Source organism: Chenopodium quinoa, unplaced genomic scaffold, assembly GCF_001683475.1.
Source record: "Chenopodium quinoa cultivar QQ74 unplaced genomic scaffold, ASM168347v1, whole genome shotgun sequence".
NCBI lineage: Eukaryota > Viridiplantae > Streptophyta > Magnoliopsida > Caryophyllales > Amaranthaceae > Chenopodium > Chenopodium quinoa.
Genome location: NW_018744304.1, coordinates 5223609 through 5245812, shown reverse-complemented (window position 1 = coordinate 5245812; position 22204 = coordinate 5223609). Strand labels below are relative to the sequence as shown.

General features: G+C 36.8%; 3 protein-coding genes across 3 annotated transcripts in view; 1 reads left to right on the top strand and 2 right to left on the bottom strand.

Moving 5' to 3' along the window:
• The window catches only part of LOC110695687 (lysosomal Pro-X carboxypeptidase-like), a 98056-nt gene that overhangs the window by 39482 nt on the left and 36370 nt on the right, over positions 1 to 22204 (top strand). The window lies entirely within an intron of this gene.
• LOC110695689 (IAA-amino acid hydrolase ILR1-like) lies at positions 163 to 9181 on the bottom strand. Its single transcript, XM_021872922.1, has 6 exons — positions 7472 to 9181; positions 4206 to 5389; positions 2106 to 2231; positions 1711 to 2025; positions 793 to 921; positions 163 to 711 (listed from the first exon to the last, which is right to left on the bottom strand). Exons 2-6 carry the CDS (start codon positions 4704 to 4706, stop codon positions 328 to 330), a joined length of 1455 nt encoding a protein of 484 aa, XP_021728614.1. The 5' UTR covers positions 4707 to 5389; positions 7472 to 9181; the 3' UTR covers positions 163 to 327.
• On the bottom strand, positions 10941 to 16517 carry LOC110695690 (IAA-amino acid hydrolase ILR1-like). The gene is given in 8 exon segments (XM_021872923.1): positions 10941 to 11245; positions 11248 to 11548; positions 11638 to 11766; positions 12660 to 12962; positions 12964 to 12975; positions 13069 to 13194; positions 15872 to 16039; positions 16041 to 16517. Coding segments are annotated over 8 exon segments (1296 nt in total). The 5' UTR covers positions 16218 to 16517; the 3' UTR covers positions 10941 to 11165.

Sequence of the window (22204 nt, the reverse complement as noted above, 5' to 3'; positions counted from 1 at the left end):
CTTTAGGAAATAAGTAGGAAAGTGCAGTACACACCAAATCACCAATGAACATAACATTGAAAGAGTAATACACACCAATAAACATTAAAATCTGTTATTTTTTTGGTAAATTTTTGTAGTTTGGTTTAGTGTTATTGAACTGTCAGTATGAAGTTGGACATATGCAGTAGATTAATTTTATATTATTGGATTTAATTGTGCCGCAAATTAATCATTACACGCTCATTTGTTCATTAATCATACAAAAATCAGATTTAATTTGCTGTACAACACAGATCAAGGACATTTCTCAACTACACAGTCTACAGGCTCTCATTGTGCTTACTCTTAGACACACTCACTAGAACCACCATGCTTCTCCAAGTAAGAAATCGCGAATGCAGCATGGAAAGCAGCCCCAACAGGAAAAGCTTCCTCATCAACAAAGAAGTATGGCGAGTGCACTGGCTTATCCGATTTCAGGGTCTCATTCTTTATTCCGAGAACAAATATAGCAGCTGGCATTTTTGAGGAAAAGAAGCTGAAATCCTCTGATCCCATGGTCAAGTGAAAGACTTCCAACTTGGACCTGCCAATCAGCGCCTCCACAACCTGTGTCCCGTGGTCATGGAGTGCTTGATCGTTAACCATCACAGGCCAAGGCATAGGAGTGTCTTCCAAGAAGTCTACCTCACCATGGCACTGATGTACAGAAGATTGCATCTCCACAATCTGCAATTATGTATTATTGATTTTATTTCTAATTCTATCTTGTTGTCAATATTAGGAAATACTGGATGCACCGAGTGTTACCTCCTTGATCCTGTCTCTCAAGTAGGTGAGACCTTGAGAGGTCAAGCTTCTAAATGTTCCTCCAAATTCTACCTTCTCAGGGATCACATTTCCTGCTTGGCCTCCTTTAAAGTAACCAACAGTCACCACCTGTATGATCCATGAAACAAACAAATTAGGCAAAATCAGCACGTATCTTCTGAAACAAGAAGCAAATGCCACAATGTTCAGATTAAAGGAATTTAATATGCATCTCTAATCTCTATGACTATTACCTCCCAACTTTTGTTGAAATTTATCCTCTAGTTAATATTGGAAAGTTTTAATTATTATTTTCAGACAATCAAAATAGAAATGTGGCCTTTGGTTTAAAGACACAGTATTATATATGTCTCCCTGAGGTTGCAATTAATTGTCAGGTAATGGTAATCATCAAACTATTTCATAAAGAGCTGTTTTCTGGATCAAGACATCCTCAAATTAGGGCTACTAATCTATCAAGACAATCAAACCCTGAGTTATGCATTTTGAAGGTCTAATCAAGGACTTCACTCTTTCTTCAATCAATCAATCAAAGCCTTAATCCCATAAGTGGGGTCGGCTACATGAACCAAATTTGATTATTTCGTGTAATCATCGACAAAGATCCTCATCCTCCATCCCTTACGATACAATACCTCATCCTCATGAAAATCCCAAAACTTCATATCCTTCCTAACTCCTTCCAACCAACCAAGACATTTTCAGTCTCCCTCTCCCTCGTTTAACCCTCCATGGTCCAAAAATTTCACCCTTTCTTCAGCTCAGTAAAAAATATTTCTAGAAGGATAGAGTAACAATGATGATTTGACAAATTAGGACAGAGGAAATGAGCATGCAATGACTCCCATTGTGCTTATTCTGAAAGTTAATATGCACAGAAGTAAAAATGAGACTTACCCCTGACTCGACAGGATTTGTTTCTCTAGAAATGATATGCTGGAGGGCAATAATAGTTGATGAAGCTGCAACGATGGGGTATTTACTGAGATGGGGATGTGCTCCATGTCCACCTTTTCCTGTAATCGTTGCCTTAAACAGCCCAATACCAGCAAGAACTGGGCCTGCCTTGGAACCAATACTACCTGTGGGCATTGTTGGCAGGACATGTAGGCTGATGATGGCATCAACATCATCTAGAGCACCTTCTTTGATCATATGGTATGCACCCGCATGACCTTCTTCACCGGGTTGGAAAACTAACTTGACTGTGCCCTTTTTTGTAACGAAAAAAATCAGCCTGTGGAAGCTAATCAGCTACTATTGTGAAAATTTAGCTAAAATTTACAACTGACCTTTAGCTGAGCTTTCCTGCCTTGGAGTAGCTTGGCTGCCCCGAGTAGCATTGCCACATGAGTATCATGACCACAAGCGTGCATCTTCCCATCATTTTTGCTTTTAAACTCCCAATCAACCAGTTCCTTCAAATTCCAAGTTAAATACAAATGTCAATTTCAAATTCAGAAATCACAAACAAAGAGTTATTAAGTAGTTAGAACTACAACCCCCAAAAACCTCAAAACGGGATGCACAAAATTCCAGCACTTGGATTGGTGGTGCATGAAAGTTCTTTTGCAAGCTATTGTGCTACTGAAAGTGGCTGCAGCCCCTACATGCTTGCAGTCGGGATTAGATATAAAAAAATAGTTTGATTCCGTATAGCTTTTATATGTGTCTGGCTCTGCATGTGTTAAGGATTGCCCATCTATACACAAGAACATTTCAATCGCCATATTCTCATGAGAATGAGCAGGCTAGGAAAGGTGCAGAAAGATTAAGAAGTCATTGCCTCATTAGCCCATGAAATAGAAATAAACAACTGCTGTATCCCCCTATCAGATGAAAGCACTATCCAAAAGCTAAGGCAATACTTTAAACTAAGCCCAAGCCTCAATCGGCTAATTTTTGGGATGTTATATACAGTATTCAGTTAGTTTCACCCCAGGAATCAGCAAATTTATAAAAAGTCTCTTTAGTAGTTGTAACTTGTAACTATCACTATACTACCAACTACCGGTGTACTTTGATGTAGGGTCTATTCTGATTTACTAAACTGAGCTGAATTGAACTAACTGGAGCTGAAATGATTTTTTATGAGAGAAGAAAATTAGGAATGAAACTGAACTGATTGGAGATGAATAGGCCCGTAGTCTAAGCTGGGTACCAGTTTGTGCCTAAAACTTCCAAGGGAAAGTCATTTTTATGAATGTAAGAAAAGTATTCTTCTGTTATACTTTGTACATAATCAGAATTGGCAAAATGAAACCTTATTTGTCCGAGAAAAGAGAAACGAAAGCGTCTAGCACTGCACACAAGCATAATCATCACAAGGAACTGTCGTAAACAATAGCAGCAAAACAAAAACACAATTAAATTGCTAGAAGACTTATGGAAAATATTTCACAGTGAAACTGATTTCCTAGGTGTAATAGACGAAAATTCTAACAAGGTGGAGTAGAATAAACTGAAGTAGTAAGATATCTGAAACATCATATCATGTCAAACTTTGTAAAAATAAAAGTTGGACTATGTTTGCACTCAAGTACATATAGAGACAGAGCACTGAATGCAATTTGTTATGCTCATTAAATTTTAATTAAATTTTCCATTTAAGATTTTATGTTGAGCAATAAAAATATCAAATTAGCTTCTATGTACACACCCAGCCATTCAGGCGCGTATAAGGTTTTCTACAGTACGACTGTACGAGTAGTATTATTTAGGGGCGAAGGCTGCTAAGCTAAAGCTAAAGGAGGATAGCAGATTTTTGTACTAGAATATAGACAAAGGGATTGTGGCAATTATATGTTAATTAGTGGCGTGGGAGTCCGGGTTTCTTGAAAAACATGTGATTGTGTGTTATCAAGGACATCTTATATACTCTTCGGTGTACTTTTTTCTTTTGATTTGCTATTAAATAAAAAACAATCATCAAAATAAAAACGAAATATTTATAGGTATATGGTATATCAGGGTATATATAACAAACTTTAACGACATGATAAGTTATTGTTAGAGATATCGGAAAATATATGTGTGATATATTTCACGTAGATATCATTTAAGAGAATAATATATTTAATTAGGATATTTATGTTAAGATATTATTTTGAAAATATATCTTTAGGGTTTATGATTAGACATATATCTTTTAGGAAGATTATTTCCTATCTTATGAGCTTAGGTTTTGTATAAATACTCAACCTATTGATTAATAATAATCAAGCAATACAAAAGCTATTCTATTCTCTTCTCCCTAATTTGTCAGTTACTAGCTGGAGTTTGGTTTGCGGAATATAGATATTACATATGGGTTTAGAATGAATTGATTCCAAAATCGTATCATTTTGCAAACCAAACGCCTCAAATTGAAAAAAAAAAAAAAAAAAAAAAACCTGCATAGCAAGAGCATCCATGTCAGCCCTGAGAGCAAAAACGGGTTTCTGACCCGACCCGATAGAAGCGATGATACCAGTCTTGGCTATAGGCCATGCATACTGAATTCCCAGCGAGTCAAGCTCGGACCGAATGAGTCGACTCGTCTCGTACTCTTCGAACCCCAATTCTGGGTTCTGATGAATCGTCCTCCGAATCCGGTTCATCCATTCGAACAATTCCGGTTGTCTCGCCGCTTCCAAGAGCTCCCGACTCAGCGATTCCATGTCCGAGTTCGCCCATTTGGTGTGGGTTGAGATTACAAGAACAGCCGTCAGTAGCAGTTTCAGTAACATTTTCACCACAATTTGAGGATTTGTAAGCAGCTTTTTGAATCGTTTGATACTTGATAGTGCAAAAGGACAGTTAAATAGGTGGGTGTATTTTTGTGATTTTCGTTCATTCCGTTTATAAGGAAATAAAATAGCGTTACGTCTTCGGCAGTAGTTGGCTAGTTGCATTATGGGATGGTGATGGTCTTACATAGGGGTGAGCAAGACCGGGTACCCGGTCATATTTGTAATACCCGGATCCGGAACCGGTTATAACCGGGTCCCAAGAATTGGAACTGGTCCCGGAACCGGTTAATACCGGATCCAAATTTTTTGGAACTGGTCCCGGACCCGGTAGGAACCGGTTCCAAAACCGGGTACCCGGTATTATTCAACGTAGTAAAATACTGTTTTTTTCTTTATAATTGTTATATAATATATTATTATATATAATGGAATTTTGCAGGCTAGTTATATTAACATAATAATATCCCTAAATTAGTTTTGGAGGCTAGCAAAATACAAATATTTCAAAATACAAATATTACAAACTAATAAGCCAAAAAGTACCAATTCAACAACCTAAAATATCAGTACAACAAACTTCAACAATGCTGCAAAGTCCAAACATCCAAACATAACCAAAACAACTACTTAAATAAAAGTTCAGAAAAAAAAAGGGAAGAAAAGGAAGGGCAGCAACAGGCAGCACTGCAGCAGCTGAGCACACCATCAGCAGGCAGCAGCTGAGCACACCATCAGCCAGCAACAAGACCAGCAGCAAGTCAGCAACCATCTAAGCAACGGAGAAAGACAGCATACAGCAGACAACAAAGCAAAGAGGCAGCAGCCAACAAGGAAGCACAAATTCCCTATAAACAAAAGCCAAAATGTCCTTAGAATATTTGTCATTTGATATCTTTTCATACAATATAATTAAGAATACAATTATACAAACCTTTGTCACATCAATTATTTCCAACAAATTCATTAACTTGTGTGATGCCAGTGTCACTACCATCCAATTCTAAAAAAAACAGTAAACAATATAAGTAATAAACTTAGAGAAATAAAATAGATAAATATACAAAATAATAGAAGTATTAGTGTATTACCTTCTTCATATTTTTGAACATCCTCAAGGAAGCGCTCAATATCAATGCATACATTTGACGCCCTTAACCAATCTTGAGTACAAACTAAAGCTTCCACCATATTTGGCCCCAAACTACTACGAAATTGATCAAGTATGCGACCCGATGTACTAAATGCGGATTCACTAGAAACCGTAGAAATTGGTATAGCCAAAATGTCCTTAGCCAATGTTGACAATACTTTGTATTTGTCACTTTTTTCTTTCCACCAACCCAAAATATCAAACATTTCCCCTTCAACCCTTCTCTCCCGAGCTTCTTCAAGATAATAATCCAATTCACTTTTTTCAACAATAAAATCACTTTCTTCCTCATCAAAATCATCATAAAACTTTTTCATTTGCTCACTATTTGAAGAGCTCAAGTTTTCAGAACCATTATCCACATTGGCAACATTAATATTACGATTATTCTTGGAAGAGGAAGAAGCAATAATAGCATCATAATGGTTAAATAACTTCTGAACATTGTCATACAAATTGTCACAAATAACATCGACTTTGGCAAAGTCGTTAGGATAAAGTTTTTTAAAAGAATACTTCAAAAACCTAAGCTTATATCGAGGATCTAAAACAACCGCAACTAACATCATGATATTAGTTTTACCGAGATCCCCATAATACTTATCAAACTTTTCCCTCATTTGTCTACCCATAATACGAATATCCATATTTGTAGAGTTTTCCCATTCTATCAAACAACTTAACACCTCCAAAACCTCGTGAAAATACAAGTTTGTAGTAACATATAAACTACCCGACATTTTCTTTGTAGACTCATAAAATAATTTCAAACACAAAGACAACACTTTAGCATTTACCCAATCTTCTTGTGTAGGTACTCCATCCTTGAGTTCCCTACTAAAATCAGGATCATCTTCCGCAAACCTATTAAAAGCTTTTTCAAATTTCAATGCGGTTTCAAGCATGAGAAAGGTAGAATTCCATCTAGTTGCCACATCAAGACAAACTGAACCTTTACAAGAAACTTTAACCAACATAGAAGAGTGTGCAAACAATTTAGCTCTAGAAGGTGAACTCCTCACATATCTAACAGCAGCACGAATTCGAGCAATCGAAGACTTCACACTAGATAAACCATCTTTCACAATCAAATTTAGAACATGACAAGCACATCTCATATGAAAAAATGAACCCTCCAAAACAAGTTTATCATGAAAATGTGTTTTCAAATATCCAACCGCCACATCATTTGAACTAGCATTATCAACAGTTAAAGAAAACAATCGATCCTCAATCTCCCATTTAAGAATACATGCCTCCACAACTTTTCCAATTTCCTTACCTTTATGACTATCCATTAATTGAAAATTTAAAATTCTTTTATGCAACTTCCAATCATCATCAATAAAATGAGCAGTCAAACAAAGATAATTAAAATTTTGAATGGAGGTCCAACAATCAGTTGTTAGTGACACTCTCGATTTCAAACACCCAATTAATTTCTTTAATTTTCCACTTTCACAAACAAATATATTCTTCACATCTCTTGCAACTGTAAAACGTGAAGGTATATGAAATTGAGGTACAGCAACACTACAAAAATACCTAAAACCTTCACGCTCAACAATAGAAAATGGTTGTTCATCAACAATAACCATTCTTGCCAAACCAAGTCTACAAGCAGTTTCATCAAATTTCCAATTAGAGACTATAGTAGCATCAGATTCAGGAGACTTGTAAACAGAAATGAGTTTTTGCTTTTTGTCTACATTTGGAGGGTATTTTGAACATGCACCAAGGTGTTTCTTTAATGAAGAAGTTCCATTATTAGTATTACCTGTTAGCATTTTCTCACAATATTTGCATTTGACTTGAACAATTTTTTTGGTTACTGGATCTCTAAAATCCCAAAAATGGTTCCAGTATTCAGACTTCCTCTTGTCACCAACCTTGGTTGATTTGGTTGTTGCATTCTCGTTTCCAACCTCACTTTCATCATCCATAGGGACTGACGAATTGTCGGTATTGCTCATAGTTCTGAAATAGGAACAAATTAAACTTTAATAAGACATAAACATTACACAAAGTGAGAGTGATTATATGCATTACACAAATACATACAACAGTCAGAACTGATATTGTCTCACTCACATAAACACAAAGAAAGAAAGGAGAGACAATATGCACAGATCCTAGTACATCATCTTCATGAAGAATACAAAAAGGAATTGGAACTTAATAAAGAAAAAATGGTAATTAATCTTATGAAAAGAAGGTTCCTTTAGTTGTTGAAACACTTTCTCCTCTATAAAAACCTTTTAAACAAGCAGAATTCTACATAGAAATCCAACTGTAGTTCCTGCACATGCATCACCATCTACATCTTTCTCCACAACTACAAATTTCAGAAAAGACCAGCTCAATAAAACAAGAAATAGCTTAAACCCATAAACTAAATCAATTCATGAAACTTGACACCAACACAACAGCAATGCAAAGAAGCAGAACAACATCAATACATTAAACCTTGAGACTAAACAGATCAAGACACTTGACACAATGACAACATCACAACATATCAAAGTAAAACCTAGAAACTGAAAGATCAGTAATTCAATAGATTACGCAATAAAAATGCCTAAAAAATAGCAAAATAAACAGAATAAAAACCATTAAACTTGCGAAATCTGAGAATAAACGATTAAACCCATTAAAGTATTAAACCCCACGATTCTTCTTCGATAATATGATTTTTATAAAAAAAAAACATAAGTTAAAACGAAAGGGAAGAAGCACAATCAACACAATCGAGTTTATATTCACCCAAAATACTAGAGAATTCAAGGGAAGGAACAAATCTGAATGTTTAACTAATTTGTACTTGTAATTTGTAATTTTATCATGATTCAAACTCATCTTTAATAGTAATTTTCATAATTAACACTATTCATGATTAAAACCCTAAAAATTAGCTTTCGTTTTTCAGATCTAAACCGAATAAATACATAATCGCAAATTCGCAATTGATAATTTGATATGCAAAGTTTAAAAATTACCTTTGGAGGAATTAAGAAGTGAACGCTCGACGGTGAACGGTGGTCGACACTCGACAGTCAAGAGGAGAGCGAGAGTGTGAGAGTGGTGAGTACCACTGTAGCAGAGAAGCAGAGTAGGGTGAGAAAGTGAGAGGATAGAATAGGGTTTTTTTTTTTTTTTGCTTTATATACTTAGGGTAAAATCTGGAATATTGGGCCATAATTGTTGGGTTTTTTAAAAAAACAAAAAAAATTTTTATAACTAAATCAGTACCGGTTCCGGGTACCCGGATTGTCTGGATCCGGGACCGGGTACCCGGAACTGGAATTGGTTTAAACCGGGTACCCAGTGGGTACCGGGTCCGAAATTTTAGGACCCGGTCCCGGAACCGGTTACAACCGGGTCCGACATTTTGGACCCGGTCCCGGAACCGGTGGGACCAGTTCCGGGTCCGGACCCGGCGGATCCTAACCGGTTCCGGGTCCGGTACCGGGTACCCTGGGTCTTTGCTCACCCCTAGTCTTACACTCTCACTAAGTGGCGCATCCAAAATAACTTTATTAAAAAGTTGTATAAAAATACATGTGGTCGATGTGGAGTATAAGAGACCTGTTATTTGTATAATGATCTCTTTGAACAAAAGTACTAATCTGCAACTTTTAAAATAGGCGGCCTCTTTGAATTTAATATAAAATTAACAAAAAGGCGGGCTAATTTGTTATGTTTGCAAACTACTACCTCTGTTTTTTATTAGTTAACACGTTTGATTATTTACTATTCATGCACCTCCCTTCAGTCATGTTTTTGTGATTTATACGTAACAAAAAATATAGTTAAGTGGAATCTTATTAGATTCGTCACAATGTATATTTTCAAAATAATTTTTGCTTATCCATAATTAAAGATATTAATAATTTAATTTGTATATCGGTAAACGTGACTAAAAAAACATGTCAACTAAAATAAACAGAAGAAGTACATAACAGTACCTAAGATACTGGATATTATATACATGTGGTGTTATTATAGTTCCTTTTTTTCATGAGGGATACAGCTTAATCCGACAATAGTGATGGTGAATTGGTGATGCAATAATATTATTGTAGCCCTGAAAATCCATATGTGCGTAATTGATATCAAACTAGCTACCTTTGTCAAAACTTATGCGGTCTTTAATATATTACTATATACCTAAATCATATACATGTCATATGACATTAGGTTGGATATAGTATCAAAATTTAACATACCTTTATTATTCTTACTGACTAGTATATTAAAACTTTAACTAAAAAAAAATAGCCTCTTATGACCTTTATTTAAACTCGGGTTCACGAGGCAGGGAACAATCGTCGGTATGATAAGGCGTATGGCTCAAATCGTTGTTAAGCCTAAAGCATCACCATTCACCCAAGAAATTTTGGAGTAACCAATGGAAAAAATTAAAATGCCGTCATGCAAATATGATGGAAAAGACGGCCCGAAGAGATATGTAGCATCATTCGAAGGGCACATGTTATACACCAATTCAGATGTCGTTTGGTGTAAGGCCTTCCCAACAACCCTTCTGAAGCACCATCGGATCGGACTGGTTTTCAAATTTGGAACATGGTTCTATTGATAGTTTTGAGAAACTGGTGCAGGTGTTTGCTGGCCAGTATATAAACAATAGTGCCTGTAAGATAGTGTAATTCTCCTTGGTTGGAGTATTCTCATTTAACAATATATATAGTTGTTTACAAACCTAATTATGAGAAACCTAATTACACAAGATATATCTTTACAGAATATTAACAAGATAATATAAACCTATTATCTATCAGTGCCAGTATGTAAGCAATAGTGCTATGCATGCAGTGAACGTTTAGGAGAATTGATGGCAGTGGTGCAAAGGAAAGATGAGTCTCCAAGACTCTAAGGGACTACGTCAATAGATTTAACAATGAAGAAAATACTATTCGAAAGTTCAGCAAGAAATAGTCCTTATGGCACTAATGAATGGATTGAATGACTAGATTCAAAAGATATTTACCTCAGGAAGAGTTTCCCAAACCTGGAGGCTGTGTCGGCAAAGCTCACGAGTATATTAAGGGTGAGGAACTCTAAAAAACGAGCAACAGAGTGGCGCCAATAGAAGTAAGTCAGTCTGATAACATCCTACATGAGAACAGTAAACCCAGTCAGCAAACTCGGCTGAGAGGAAGTGAGAGCCGACAAGAGAATAGATCCGATAAAGGACTGGGCGATACAGCAATTATACTTTGATTGGGTTTAGTTTTATTGAACTATATGCAGTAGATTTAATTTATATTACCCGAGTTAATTGTGCAGTTAATCAGTACACATTTCACATTTGTTTGTTATTCATACAACTATACAAGTATCAGATTTGCTGTACAACATCAAACACTTGCAAGGACATTCTCTGAGAGCCAACATGCACACATCAAGGACATTTCACAACTACAGTCTACATGATCTCATCGTGCTTGCTCTTACACACTCTCGATAGAACCTTCAAGCTTCTCTAAGTAAGAAATAGCAAGTGCAGCATGGAAAGCAGCCCCAACTGGAAAGCTTCCTCGTCAACGAAGAAGTATGGGGAGTGCAATGGCTTATCCGATTTCAGGGTCTCATTCTTTATTCCGAGAACAAATATAGCAGCTGGCATTTTTGAAGAAAAGAAACTGAAGTCCTCTGATCCCATGGTCAAGTGAAAGACTTCCAACTTGGACCTGCCAATCAGCGCCTCCACAACCTGTGTCCCATGGTCATGGAGGGCCTGATCGTTAATCATCACAGGACACGGCATAGGCATGTCTTCAAAGAAGTCTACCTCACCATGGCACTGATGCACTGAAGATTGCATCTCCACAATCTGCAATTATGTTATATTAATTTTATTTCTAATTCTATCTTGTTGACAATATTAGGACATACTGGAGTACTGGACGCACAAACCGTTACCTCCTTAATCCTGTCTCTTAAGTAGGTGAGACCTTCAGAAGTCAAGCTTCTAAATGTTCCTCCGAATTCTACCTGCTCAGGGATCACATTTCTTGCCTGGCCTCCTTTTAAGTACCCAACAGTCACCACCTGTATGATCCATGAAGCAGACAAATTAGGCAAAATCAGCATGTATTTTCTGAAACAAGAAGCAATTTCTAGATTAGAAGAATTTAATATGCATCTCTATGACTATTACCTCCCTACTTTTATAGAAATATATTCAATCTAGTTAATATTGGAGAGTTGTAACTTATTATTTTCGGACAGTCTAAATAGAAATGTGGCCTTTGGTTTAGGGACACAATATTATATATGTCTCCCTATGAGCGGTTAAACGGAGACCCGATGGTGCACTGGTACGAAAAGTGGAAGAGTGAGACCATGGAGGGGTTAATCGAGGGAAAGAGAGACAAAAAATGACTTGGTTGGAATGAGGCATTTGATCGTAAGGGGTGGAAGAGGAAGATTTTTATGGATGACCATATGGAATAATCATTTTTGGTTCATGTAGCCGACCCACTTATGGGATTAAGGCTTTGATTGATTGATTGATTAATTGTGAGCTGTAAAGAACTATGCAGGTTTCAATTATTATCATGTAATGGTAATAATCAAACTATGTCATAGCTTTTTTTGGATCAAGACATCCTCAAATTAGGGCTACTAATCTATCAATATATAGCTCCTCTGCAGGTAAACAGTCCTATTCAGTGTTGAAAAATCAGTAATTTAATATTACTGTAGATGCAGAAATTCCATATGATCTAAAAAACATGAGGCCATGACCTTGAGGCTTGACTTATACATCTTAAAGGTCTGATTGAGGACTTCCCACTTTCTTCAGCTCATTAGAAACGATATTTAGAAGGATAGAGTAGCAATAATGATTGATAGACCAGGACAGAGAAAATGAGCATGCAATGACTCTCATTGTGCTTATTCTGAAAGTTAACATGCACAGAAGTAAAAATGAGACTTACCCCTGACTCAATAGGATCTGTTTCTCTAGAAATGATATGCTGGAGTGCTACAATAGCTGATGAAGCTGCAACGATGGGGTCTCTACTCAGATGGGGCTGTGCTCCATGTGCACCTTCTCCTCTAATTGTTGCTGTAAACAGCCCGGTACCAGCAAGAACTGGGCCTGCCTTGGAACCAATACTACCAGTGGGCATTGTTGGCAGGACATGTAGGCTGATTATGGCATCGACATCATCTACAGCACCCTCTTTGATCATATGGTGTGCACCAGCATAACCTTCTTCACCGGGTTGAAAAACCAAACTTGACTGTGCCCTTTTTTGTATTTGCAATGAAAAAAAATCAGCCTACGGAAGCATAATCAGCTAATAAATATTGTGTAAATTTAGTTAAAATTTCACAATTGACCTTTAGCTGATCTTTCCTGCCCTGGAGTAACTTGGCTGCCCCAAGTAGCATTGCCACATGAGTATCATGACCGCAAGCATGCATCTTCCCATCTTTTTTGCTTTTAAACTCCCAATTAACCAGTTCCTTCAAATTCCAAGTTAAATTTCAAATACCAATTTTGAATTCAGAAACATCAAAAGTCTTTAAGTAATTAGAACTTATTCATTAAAAAAAATGTAATCCTATCCCCAAAAAATCCTCAAGACTGGATGCACAATATTCCAGCACTTGGATTGGTGGTGCATGACAGTTTTTTGCAACCTATTGTGCTACAGAAAGTGGCTGCAACCCCTACATGCTAACAGTTGGGATTATATATTTCTTTTTTTTTTTTAATCTATTTTTAAAAAAGGTTGATCCCGTAAAAGCTTATATTTATTGCTAGTCATCATTTATTGTCTGGCTCTACTTGTATTAAGGATTGCCTTACAAGAATTAGGGGAATTCAGGCTTGCTTGTTTCTTTTCGTTGCTCGGGCCAATGACTCCTGAATCTTTCTGCTTCTTTCTTAGCCTGCTCATTTTCAATGAGGGAATATGGAAAGTTCTCTGTACTAGGCAGCAAGTGAATTGGTAGTTTTAACCTTGGCAAAATGAAGTCTACTAGATGAAAGCACTATCTAATGCTATGTTTGGATAACAAATTAGAAGGGAAATGGAAGGGAGGGAAATGGAAGGGAGGGAAAGGAAGGGAAAGTGGAGGAAATGATGAGCTCCATTTTCCCTCCAAATCTCTCCAATTTTGAAGGGATGGTCTTTATTAAAGGAGGAGGGAAAATGGATCCCTCCATCCCCCTCCCCTTCCCTTCCCTTCCCCAACATATTATCCAAACAAGGAAGTTTGTCTCCCTCGCTTTCCCTTCCCTTCCCTTCCTTTTCTTCCATTTTTTGTTATCCAAACATAGCCTAAAAGTCATAACTGTCGCAATTTAAATAGTTCACTATGCAACTGATCTCTCTCTCTAAGGTGTAGTAGAATAAACTAAGTTAATATCTGAAACTCCATAACAGACATTTTGCTGATTTGTAAATTGCTACAAGTATGACTTTTTAATCATTTTGTAAATAGTTTCTTACAAGGGTATCATAAATGAAGGTTTAGTGCAACACATTGCGTGCGCGCACACAAAAAAAAAAAAAAAAAAAAAAAAAAAGTTTTTTTTTTTTTTTGGCTTTGAGGATCATAGCACACCCAGTATTTTAAATCTTAATAATATCTATTTTGTCATGAATTAAGTTCAAATTCCTTTTGGTTTCCTCACCTAGACACCAAATGTTCATAATGTTTAAAAATAAAGTTTTAACTTCATTTTAAGAAAATATCTTACATATATACCCGAGTACACACAAGAGGCCGCTAAGCAGGTGCACTAGAGACATTTGTTTTTACTATGTAGCTCATTTGATTTTATTATTTGTCCATTTAAAGATTTTTAAACTTTTAGTGTGCAATAAAAATATCAAATTAGCTTTTACAGAAATTTCACCAAATACCCATGAGTTATTTTTTATTCACCAAATACCCATCAAAACTTTCAAATTCACTAAATACTCCTGAGTTTGAAAAAATGTCACCAAATGCCCTTAATGACTAATGGCGGTTAACACATGGCAGACTCGAAATGGTTGTAGTAATATTAGTTGATTACTTATTAAAAAAAACTTTAAAAAAAAAAAATTTAAAAATACCCAAACCCACCCCCACCCCCACCCCAAACGGCCCGACCGCAGATCCCACCCCTCCCCCTGCGCCGGTGGTCCCTTTTCGCTGACGAGGGCAGCCCCACCCACCCTCCGAACCCCCCTCCCCTACCCCCAGCCCCATCTCCCTCCGTTTCCCCTCCCCTTAAACCCCCTACCCAACCTCGAAAACACCCCCCTTCCTTCGCGACCGGCGCCCAAACCTCCTCCCCGGCGCCGCCATCCCCACCCCTTTTCCCCCCCTAAACCACCACCCAAAAAATCGAAAAACCCTTTAATCGAAAAAACCCCAAATCGAAATCTAGAGTTTCGATTTGGGGGTTTTTCGATTTTTAGGGTGGTGGTTTAGGGGGGAAAGGGGGTGGGGCGAAAGTGGTTCGCCGGCGCCGGGGAGGAGGTTTGGGCGCTGACAGCGAAGGAAGGGGGGTGTTTTCGGGGTTTAAGGGGAGGGGAAACGGAGGGAGAAGAGGCTGGGGTAGGGGAGGGGGTGTCAGAGGGTGGGGGGGCTGCCCTCGCCGGCGAAAAGGGACCACCGGCGCAGGGGTGGGATCTGGGTGGTGGCTGGTGGTGGGGTGGGGTTTTTTTTAATTTTTTTTTAAAGTTTTTTTTTTTTTTTTTTTAAAGTTTTTTTTAATAGTTAATTAAGAAATATTACAACAACTAATTTGAGGCTGCCACGTGGCATATTAATCATTAATGACTAACGGTAAGGGCATTTGGTGACATTTTTCTTAAACTCAGGATTATTTAGTGAATTTAAAAGTTTTTATAGGTATTTGGTGAATAAAAAATTAACTCATGGACATTTGATGAAATTTCCGTAGCTTTTATGTATACAACGTGCTTATTAAATTTTTAGCATTTTTGTACTCCTTAAGAAAAATTATACCAATATGCCAATAATATTTTTATAAGTAGTGCGAGCCAAGTTTATCACCTTGATAAACAATTATTAGCGGCTTTACCGCAAACTTGAAAAACAACCCCTGATTATGTTGTATTTTCTGATGAAGTTGCTAATTCCATAAAATTGGCCAAAAATAGAAAGAAAGGAAGAAAACCTGCAAAGCAAGAGCATCCATATCAGCCCTGAGAGCAAAAACGGGCTTTTGACCCGACCCGATTGAAGCGATGACCCCAGTGTTGGCAACAGGCCATGCATACTGAATTCCCAGCGAGTCAAGCTCGGAGCGAATGATTCGACTCGTTTCATACTCTTCGAATCCCAAATTCTGGGTTCTGATGAATCGTCCTCCGAATCCGGTTCATCCATTGGACCAATTCCGGTTGTCTCGCCGCTTCCAAGAGCTCCCGACTCAGCGATTGCAAGTCAGAGTTCGCCCATTTGGTGTGGGTCGAGATTACAAGAACAGCCGTCAGAAGCAGTTTCAGTAACATTTTCACCATTATTTGAGGATTTGTAAGCACCGTTTACTTTGAATGGTTTGATAGTGCAAAATTAAAGGACACTTGTCAATTATGTAGGTGAGTGTAATTTTGTGATTTTCATTCATTCCGTTTTTAAGGAAACAAAAATAACACTAGCGTAACGTCTTCGCCAGTAGTTGTATTTGTGAGTTGTGATTAGAGATGGCAATATTAGGTGGATATCCGCTAATCCGCTCCATCTGCTTAAAATAAATGGACGAAAACCCGAATTAAATGGATGAGAAGCGGGTGACGGATGAAGCGGATGATGGATCGGATCGGATGTGGATGATATTTTTTTTCACCCGCTAACCATCCACCCATCCGTTTAACATATATTAAATTTTTAATCAAAGATTTTTACTAATAAAATATAGAATGTGCAAGAAAATTACTTGTCTTTTTTTTGTTGCAAATTAATTTTTCAAACAATATGTTGTTATTGTTTCTTTTTTATTAATAAATTAAAAAAATTATTATATAAATAACCAAAAATTAAAGTTTATCTGAGTTTTTTTTTTCATTTTAGTACTCATCCATTTATCATCCGCTCCACCCGTTTCATCCGCGGATGATGGACGAACGGATATGGATGATGGGTGAAGCGGATGACGGATGGATGTGGATGGAGCAATTAGGATAATGGATGGATGCGGGTGAAGCTCCACCCGATCCAAATCCGATCCATTGCCATCTGTAGTTGTGATGCATTTGCATTACTAGTAATGTACGGAGTAGTATGTAGTTGATTTAAAACATGGCTATTACATTAGCGAATTATTAGGACGAATTCATATTATTTAACACACCATTTTAACAGTTTTTAGGGTCTGTTCTCTTCGGCTTATTTTCAGTTGAGTTCAGCTCTAATAAGTTCAGTTTAGTTTGGTTTAGTTCAGTTCAGCTCCAATCATTTCAGTTCAGTTCAGTTCTTATCTTAATTTCCTTCTCTCATCAGAACATGCCCTTAGTTTTAACTATTTATTGGGTTTTTTTTTATGCTTTAAAAAACTTAAAAAGTACACATTGAGACCGTTTTAACAACTATTTACCCAGGCACCACCGAATCTATAAGCTTATTATTGTTATTGAAGACAAGAGTAATAATTGGCGAGAAATTTTAATTTATCCAAGCTAACATGACCTAAACCAACTCTTTTAGTCGATAATTAGTGTTTGTGATACCCCAGAATACGGATCAATACTTTTAATGTTATTATTGTATTATAGTTTTAATGTATTATATTTGGCCAATTGACCAAAAATTAACACCCTTGTGACACATTGGTATAAAAGTTAACACTGGCGGACAAATTATGAAAATAGTATAGTGTACCCGAATTTTTACTTCTCCCTCAACTCTTACTTAAAAAAAGAGAAAATATATAAGTAGTATCTATTAACTTATTACTAAAATAAAATATTGATGATGTCATCAATTTTTTTAAAGTACTTACGTGTCAAACTCTCATAAAAAATTTTCCTTCCAAATTTTACATATGATGTCATCATTTTATTTTATTTTTTTTTGCTAGAAACTAGGACCAATTAGGTGTGAAACTTGAATTTGACATCAATATTGCTGTATATACTCCACACTACTTTTGGATATTCATAATACAACAATATTAAATAGACATAGATATTGGTAGCTAATTATACATTTTTTTAACCAAATCAATAATACACATTTTTTTAAAAAAAAATTAATAGTAAACACACATTTATTTAGCTTCCACTCTAAACGTATAAGCTTAATAAATTATACATTTATACAACATTAATATATTTAATCTAACCATCATTTTAATATATTTTTAATAACATCGTAAATATTACATTATGATACAATATTAAATAATAACCATTTTTATGTACATGTTTTTTTTTTAATATTTATTTAATAAATTTTTTTAAAAAAATAACGAGCCAAATCATATTAGAAAGTTATCAACAACAAAAGATAAAAAAATATACTCCGTAGAAAAATTACTAAAACCACCGTGCAACGCACGGGTACTAATCTTTATTTATTTTTTATTTTTTTTTTAGGAAAACGGTACTCGTATTAAAATCAATCTAAGGATACAAGCATCCATAGTTACATAAGATGAAACTTCATGTGGACAATGATTATCCCACACTTGTTCAGTACCAAACGGAATAAGCCTAGCAAGGTGATGGGCAACGTTATTACCCTCCCTCTTGACATGAGCCCAACTAATCGATACAAAAGATTTGCAAGCATGCAAAATATCCCAAGGATTGAGTCCAGATCTGTGTAAAATAAGGCACCTCTTGAGAGTCTTCGAATTAGGAGTTGACAATCTGACTCCAAGATAATGTTCTCCAAGCCACGCTGTCTTCCTAATTTGAGGGCCATATCGAGCGCTTTGGCCTCGGCAACTTCAGCTGGCTAGTTAGCTCTAATTCTCCTCGTCCCCGCAAATACTACTCTGCCTGTGCAGACCCTCACCACAACCCCCATCCAACCCACCCCTCCTCTTCCAAGGATGCATCGGCAATTAATTTGAGGACCCCCTTAGGAGGAGCAATCCATCTCTTAGAGCTAGAGGCCAAATGCACCCCTGCTGATTTGCGAATTTGAGAAGTATAACTTCTAAAATTCTTCCACACACCGAGCTATTCTCTCCAGCAGCACAAAATTAGGAGTTATTTTATTCTCAAATATCTTCAAATTCCTTTCATGCCAAATACACCATTCTAGCAACACTCCCCTTTGCACCATTTTCGAGTCTAGCTTACCCCATGATTCCACCATATCGCACATGCTCTCCTTGTCTTCCCATCGTACCATTGCCATACAACCAAGCTCCCCCCAAAGTTCTCTTACTCTAATGCAATCAAAGAGCGCATGACCCAGGCAATCATCCTCCTAGCACCAAGGGCAGCACGCATTATCAGCCATATGACGCTTGAGCAGCAACTTCCTAACAGGGAGAGTTTCAGTACAAACTCTCCATAGAAAGTGACGAGCCTTTGGGAACACATTGATCTTCCAAATATCCACAAAGGCTTTGTGAAACTCGTCAAAATTACCAACCCTTTCCCAGCGTATACGAAGTTTTCACAGAGTATTCCCCGTCGAAGGAAAACGCCCAAGTAATTCATCACTCTGCCTACGCCAACTTAGAGGAATAGACAAGAGCACCGCACATCCCTCTCCTCAAATATATCCTCAATCAAGTCCACTCTCCATTCCATTCTATCAGTGTCAATGATCTCCATAACATTATTTCTCCACTTCACCTCTTTGCGGAGTGGTCACAAAATGACCCTCTCCATCTGCAATCCATGGATCCCTCCATATATTTATATTTGAACCAACCCCCACACGCCAAATATATCCCTCCTTCACTAGAGCTTTAGAGCTCCACACACTCCTCCATGAATAGCTATTAGAGTAGCCAAGCCTTGCCTCAAGAAAAGTAGAGTGAGGATAATATTTCACACGCATCACTTCCCCAATAATGATTCAGGTCTGCGAATCAATCTCCATGCCTGACGCCCAAGTAAAGCATCATTGAAGAGGCTTAGGTCCTTAAAACCCAAGCCACCCAAACATTTCGGAGTACACATTTTATCCCAACTCATCCAATGTACTTTTCTGCGAGTCCCACTCTACCCCCACCAAAATCTTGCCATGGCCGATTTAATACTCTGAATGACATACTCTGGAATTTTATACACCCCCATCAGGTATGTGGGTATTGCCTGAATCACAGATTTAAGAAGAACTTCCTTCCCTGCTCTTGATAAAAATTTTCTCCTTCCACCCCTGTAATTTCTTCCAGATTCTGTCAAGAAGAGCTCCAAATACCGCTCTTTTCGATCTATCAACAATTGTGGGAATGCCAAGATATTTCTCATGTTTGTCCACCAGTTTCATATTAAGAAGACTCAACAACTCAAATCTGCGCTCGTCACTTACCCCTTTGCTAAAGGACACTTCCGATTTATCATAATTAATTTTCTGTCTGGATGCTACTTCATATTGGTTGAGAATATCAACGATTTCTTCACATTCCTGTCGGTTTGCCCTTGCAAAAAGAAGACTATCATCAGCAAATAAGAGATGAGAGATCTCCGGTCCATTCCTGCTCGCCTTCACTCCATGGAGCTTGTTATCCCGTACTTTATTCTGTAACATTCTAGAGAAAACATCAGCAATCAGAATAAAAAGATACGGTGACAAGGGGTCTCCTTGACGGAGCCCTCTAGAAGGTAGAACCGATCCATACACTCCTCCATTGAGAATAAAAGAGTATGACATCGAGGAAACACACTCCATAATCAAATTAACCCATCGCCCGTCAAAACCCCATAGTCAGAAAGAAGCAGGGGCGGAATTAGGGAGGCCTGAGTGGGCCATGGCCACCCCCTTGGCCCAAAAAAAAAATAGTGTTGAAGTCCAAGTTATAAAATAAAATAAAAGAAAGAAAAATAGCCCATGCATACATGTCAGGCGGCTGACACAAAATTAGGAAAGAATCTTTGAATTCTTTTTCCTATAAAATATAGGAAACAAAAAGTACTTCTATATATATAGGCTTAGGGGCTAGGTTACTTTTGAGTCTTTGTCTCTTTGACAATTTCTAAAGTATATATATTTTTTTTTACCCTTTTACCAACCTAATAAAATAACAACTACAGAGTACCTTCAAGCTTCAACAGTAGCCTACTTCGGTACCTTCAGGTTCGTCTTTTCTGACTTTTTTTATTCTTTGTTGTAATTTTATTATTTTTTTAATATATATGTATTAGGGTTATATAACCAAATTAAGTGAGTTAAATTAGATTATAAATTGTATTACTTTATATATGTAATTTAATTAGACGAATATAATCGCATAGTTTTGTCATAAATTACTATTATAACTCAACGATATTATGAATTATTTAGCGTGTAATTGATCAAAATAATATTATTTTTTTCTAGGTTGAAAACTTGAAATATGAAGAGAAAAACAATTGACTCTTATTTTTCGAAAGCAAAATCTCCTTTTGAATTGAACATTGAAGACCCATCCCCTAATGTGACTGTTGAAACGAATGTTGATGTAAATCCCGAGAATTTTACCCATAATGAACAATCAACAAATGCATTTACAGCTCTACCTACATTTAATATTGGAAATACAGTTTTGATGCGTGATCCGACTTTGCGTAAGTCAATTGATAGTTACCCTTCAAAGGAGCAGGAAGATATTGTCAATGCATATATACATTACGGGCCTTATCAATTTCACTTAGATCAATACCCTTCTTCAGGTCCGACAGATCACCCGCGTCGATTCCAATCTAATTGATTTAAGAAATTTCCATGGCTAGAATATTCCCCTACAACGGATGCAGCTTATTGTTTTCCATGTTTCCTTTTTCCAAAGGACCCATTAGGAAAATCCGGATCAAATGTTTTTACAGTACAAGGATTCAGAAATTGGAAAATGGTTGGGGGTAAAGATTGTTCTTTGTTATCTCATATGGGGAAAGATACCAATTCAGCTCATGGATATTCAGCAATATGTTGGGAAAATTTGAAGAAAACCGAAGGTCACATTAATCAGGCATTTGAAAAGCCTAATCCACAATTGATTGAAGATAATCGTTTAAGAATAAAAACTTCAATTGAAGTAGTGCGATGGCTTACATTTCAAAATTGTGCATTCAGAGGACATGATGAAAGTGCAAAGTCGAAAAATCAAAGTAACTTTCTTGAGATGTTAAAACTCTTAGCATCATATAATAAAGATGTTATGTAATGTTGTGATGGACAATGCCCCAAAAAATGCTAAATATACATCTCCTGCAATTCAGAAAGAGATTCTACAAGTATTTGCAAACAAAGTGCAAAAAGAAATCCGTGAGGAAAATTGGTGATTCAAAGTTTTGTATTATTGTTGACGAATCTTGAGACATATCTAAAAGAGAACAAATGGCTATTG

Bases quoted from the DNA above. Each gene is read 5' to 3' on its own strand.
- LOC110695689 (XM_021872922.1), bottom strand. From the start codon at position 4,706: ATGCAACTAGCCAACTACTGCCGAAGACGTAACGCTATTTTATTTCCT. The intron at 2,026-2,105 runs GTCAGTTGTAAA...GTTACAAAAAAG, and splicing joins GCAGGAAAGCTCAGCTAAAG to GGCACAGTCAAGTTAGTTTT. The intron at 712-792 runs GTAACACTCGGT...ACATAATTGCAG, and splicing joins TGAGAGACAGGATCAAGGAG to ATTGTGGAGATGCAATCTTC.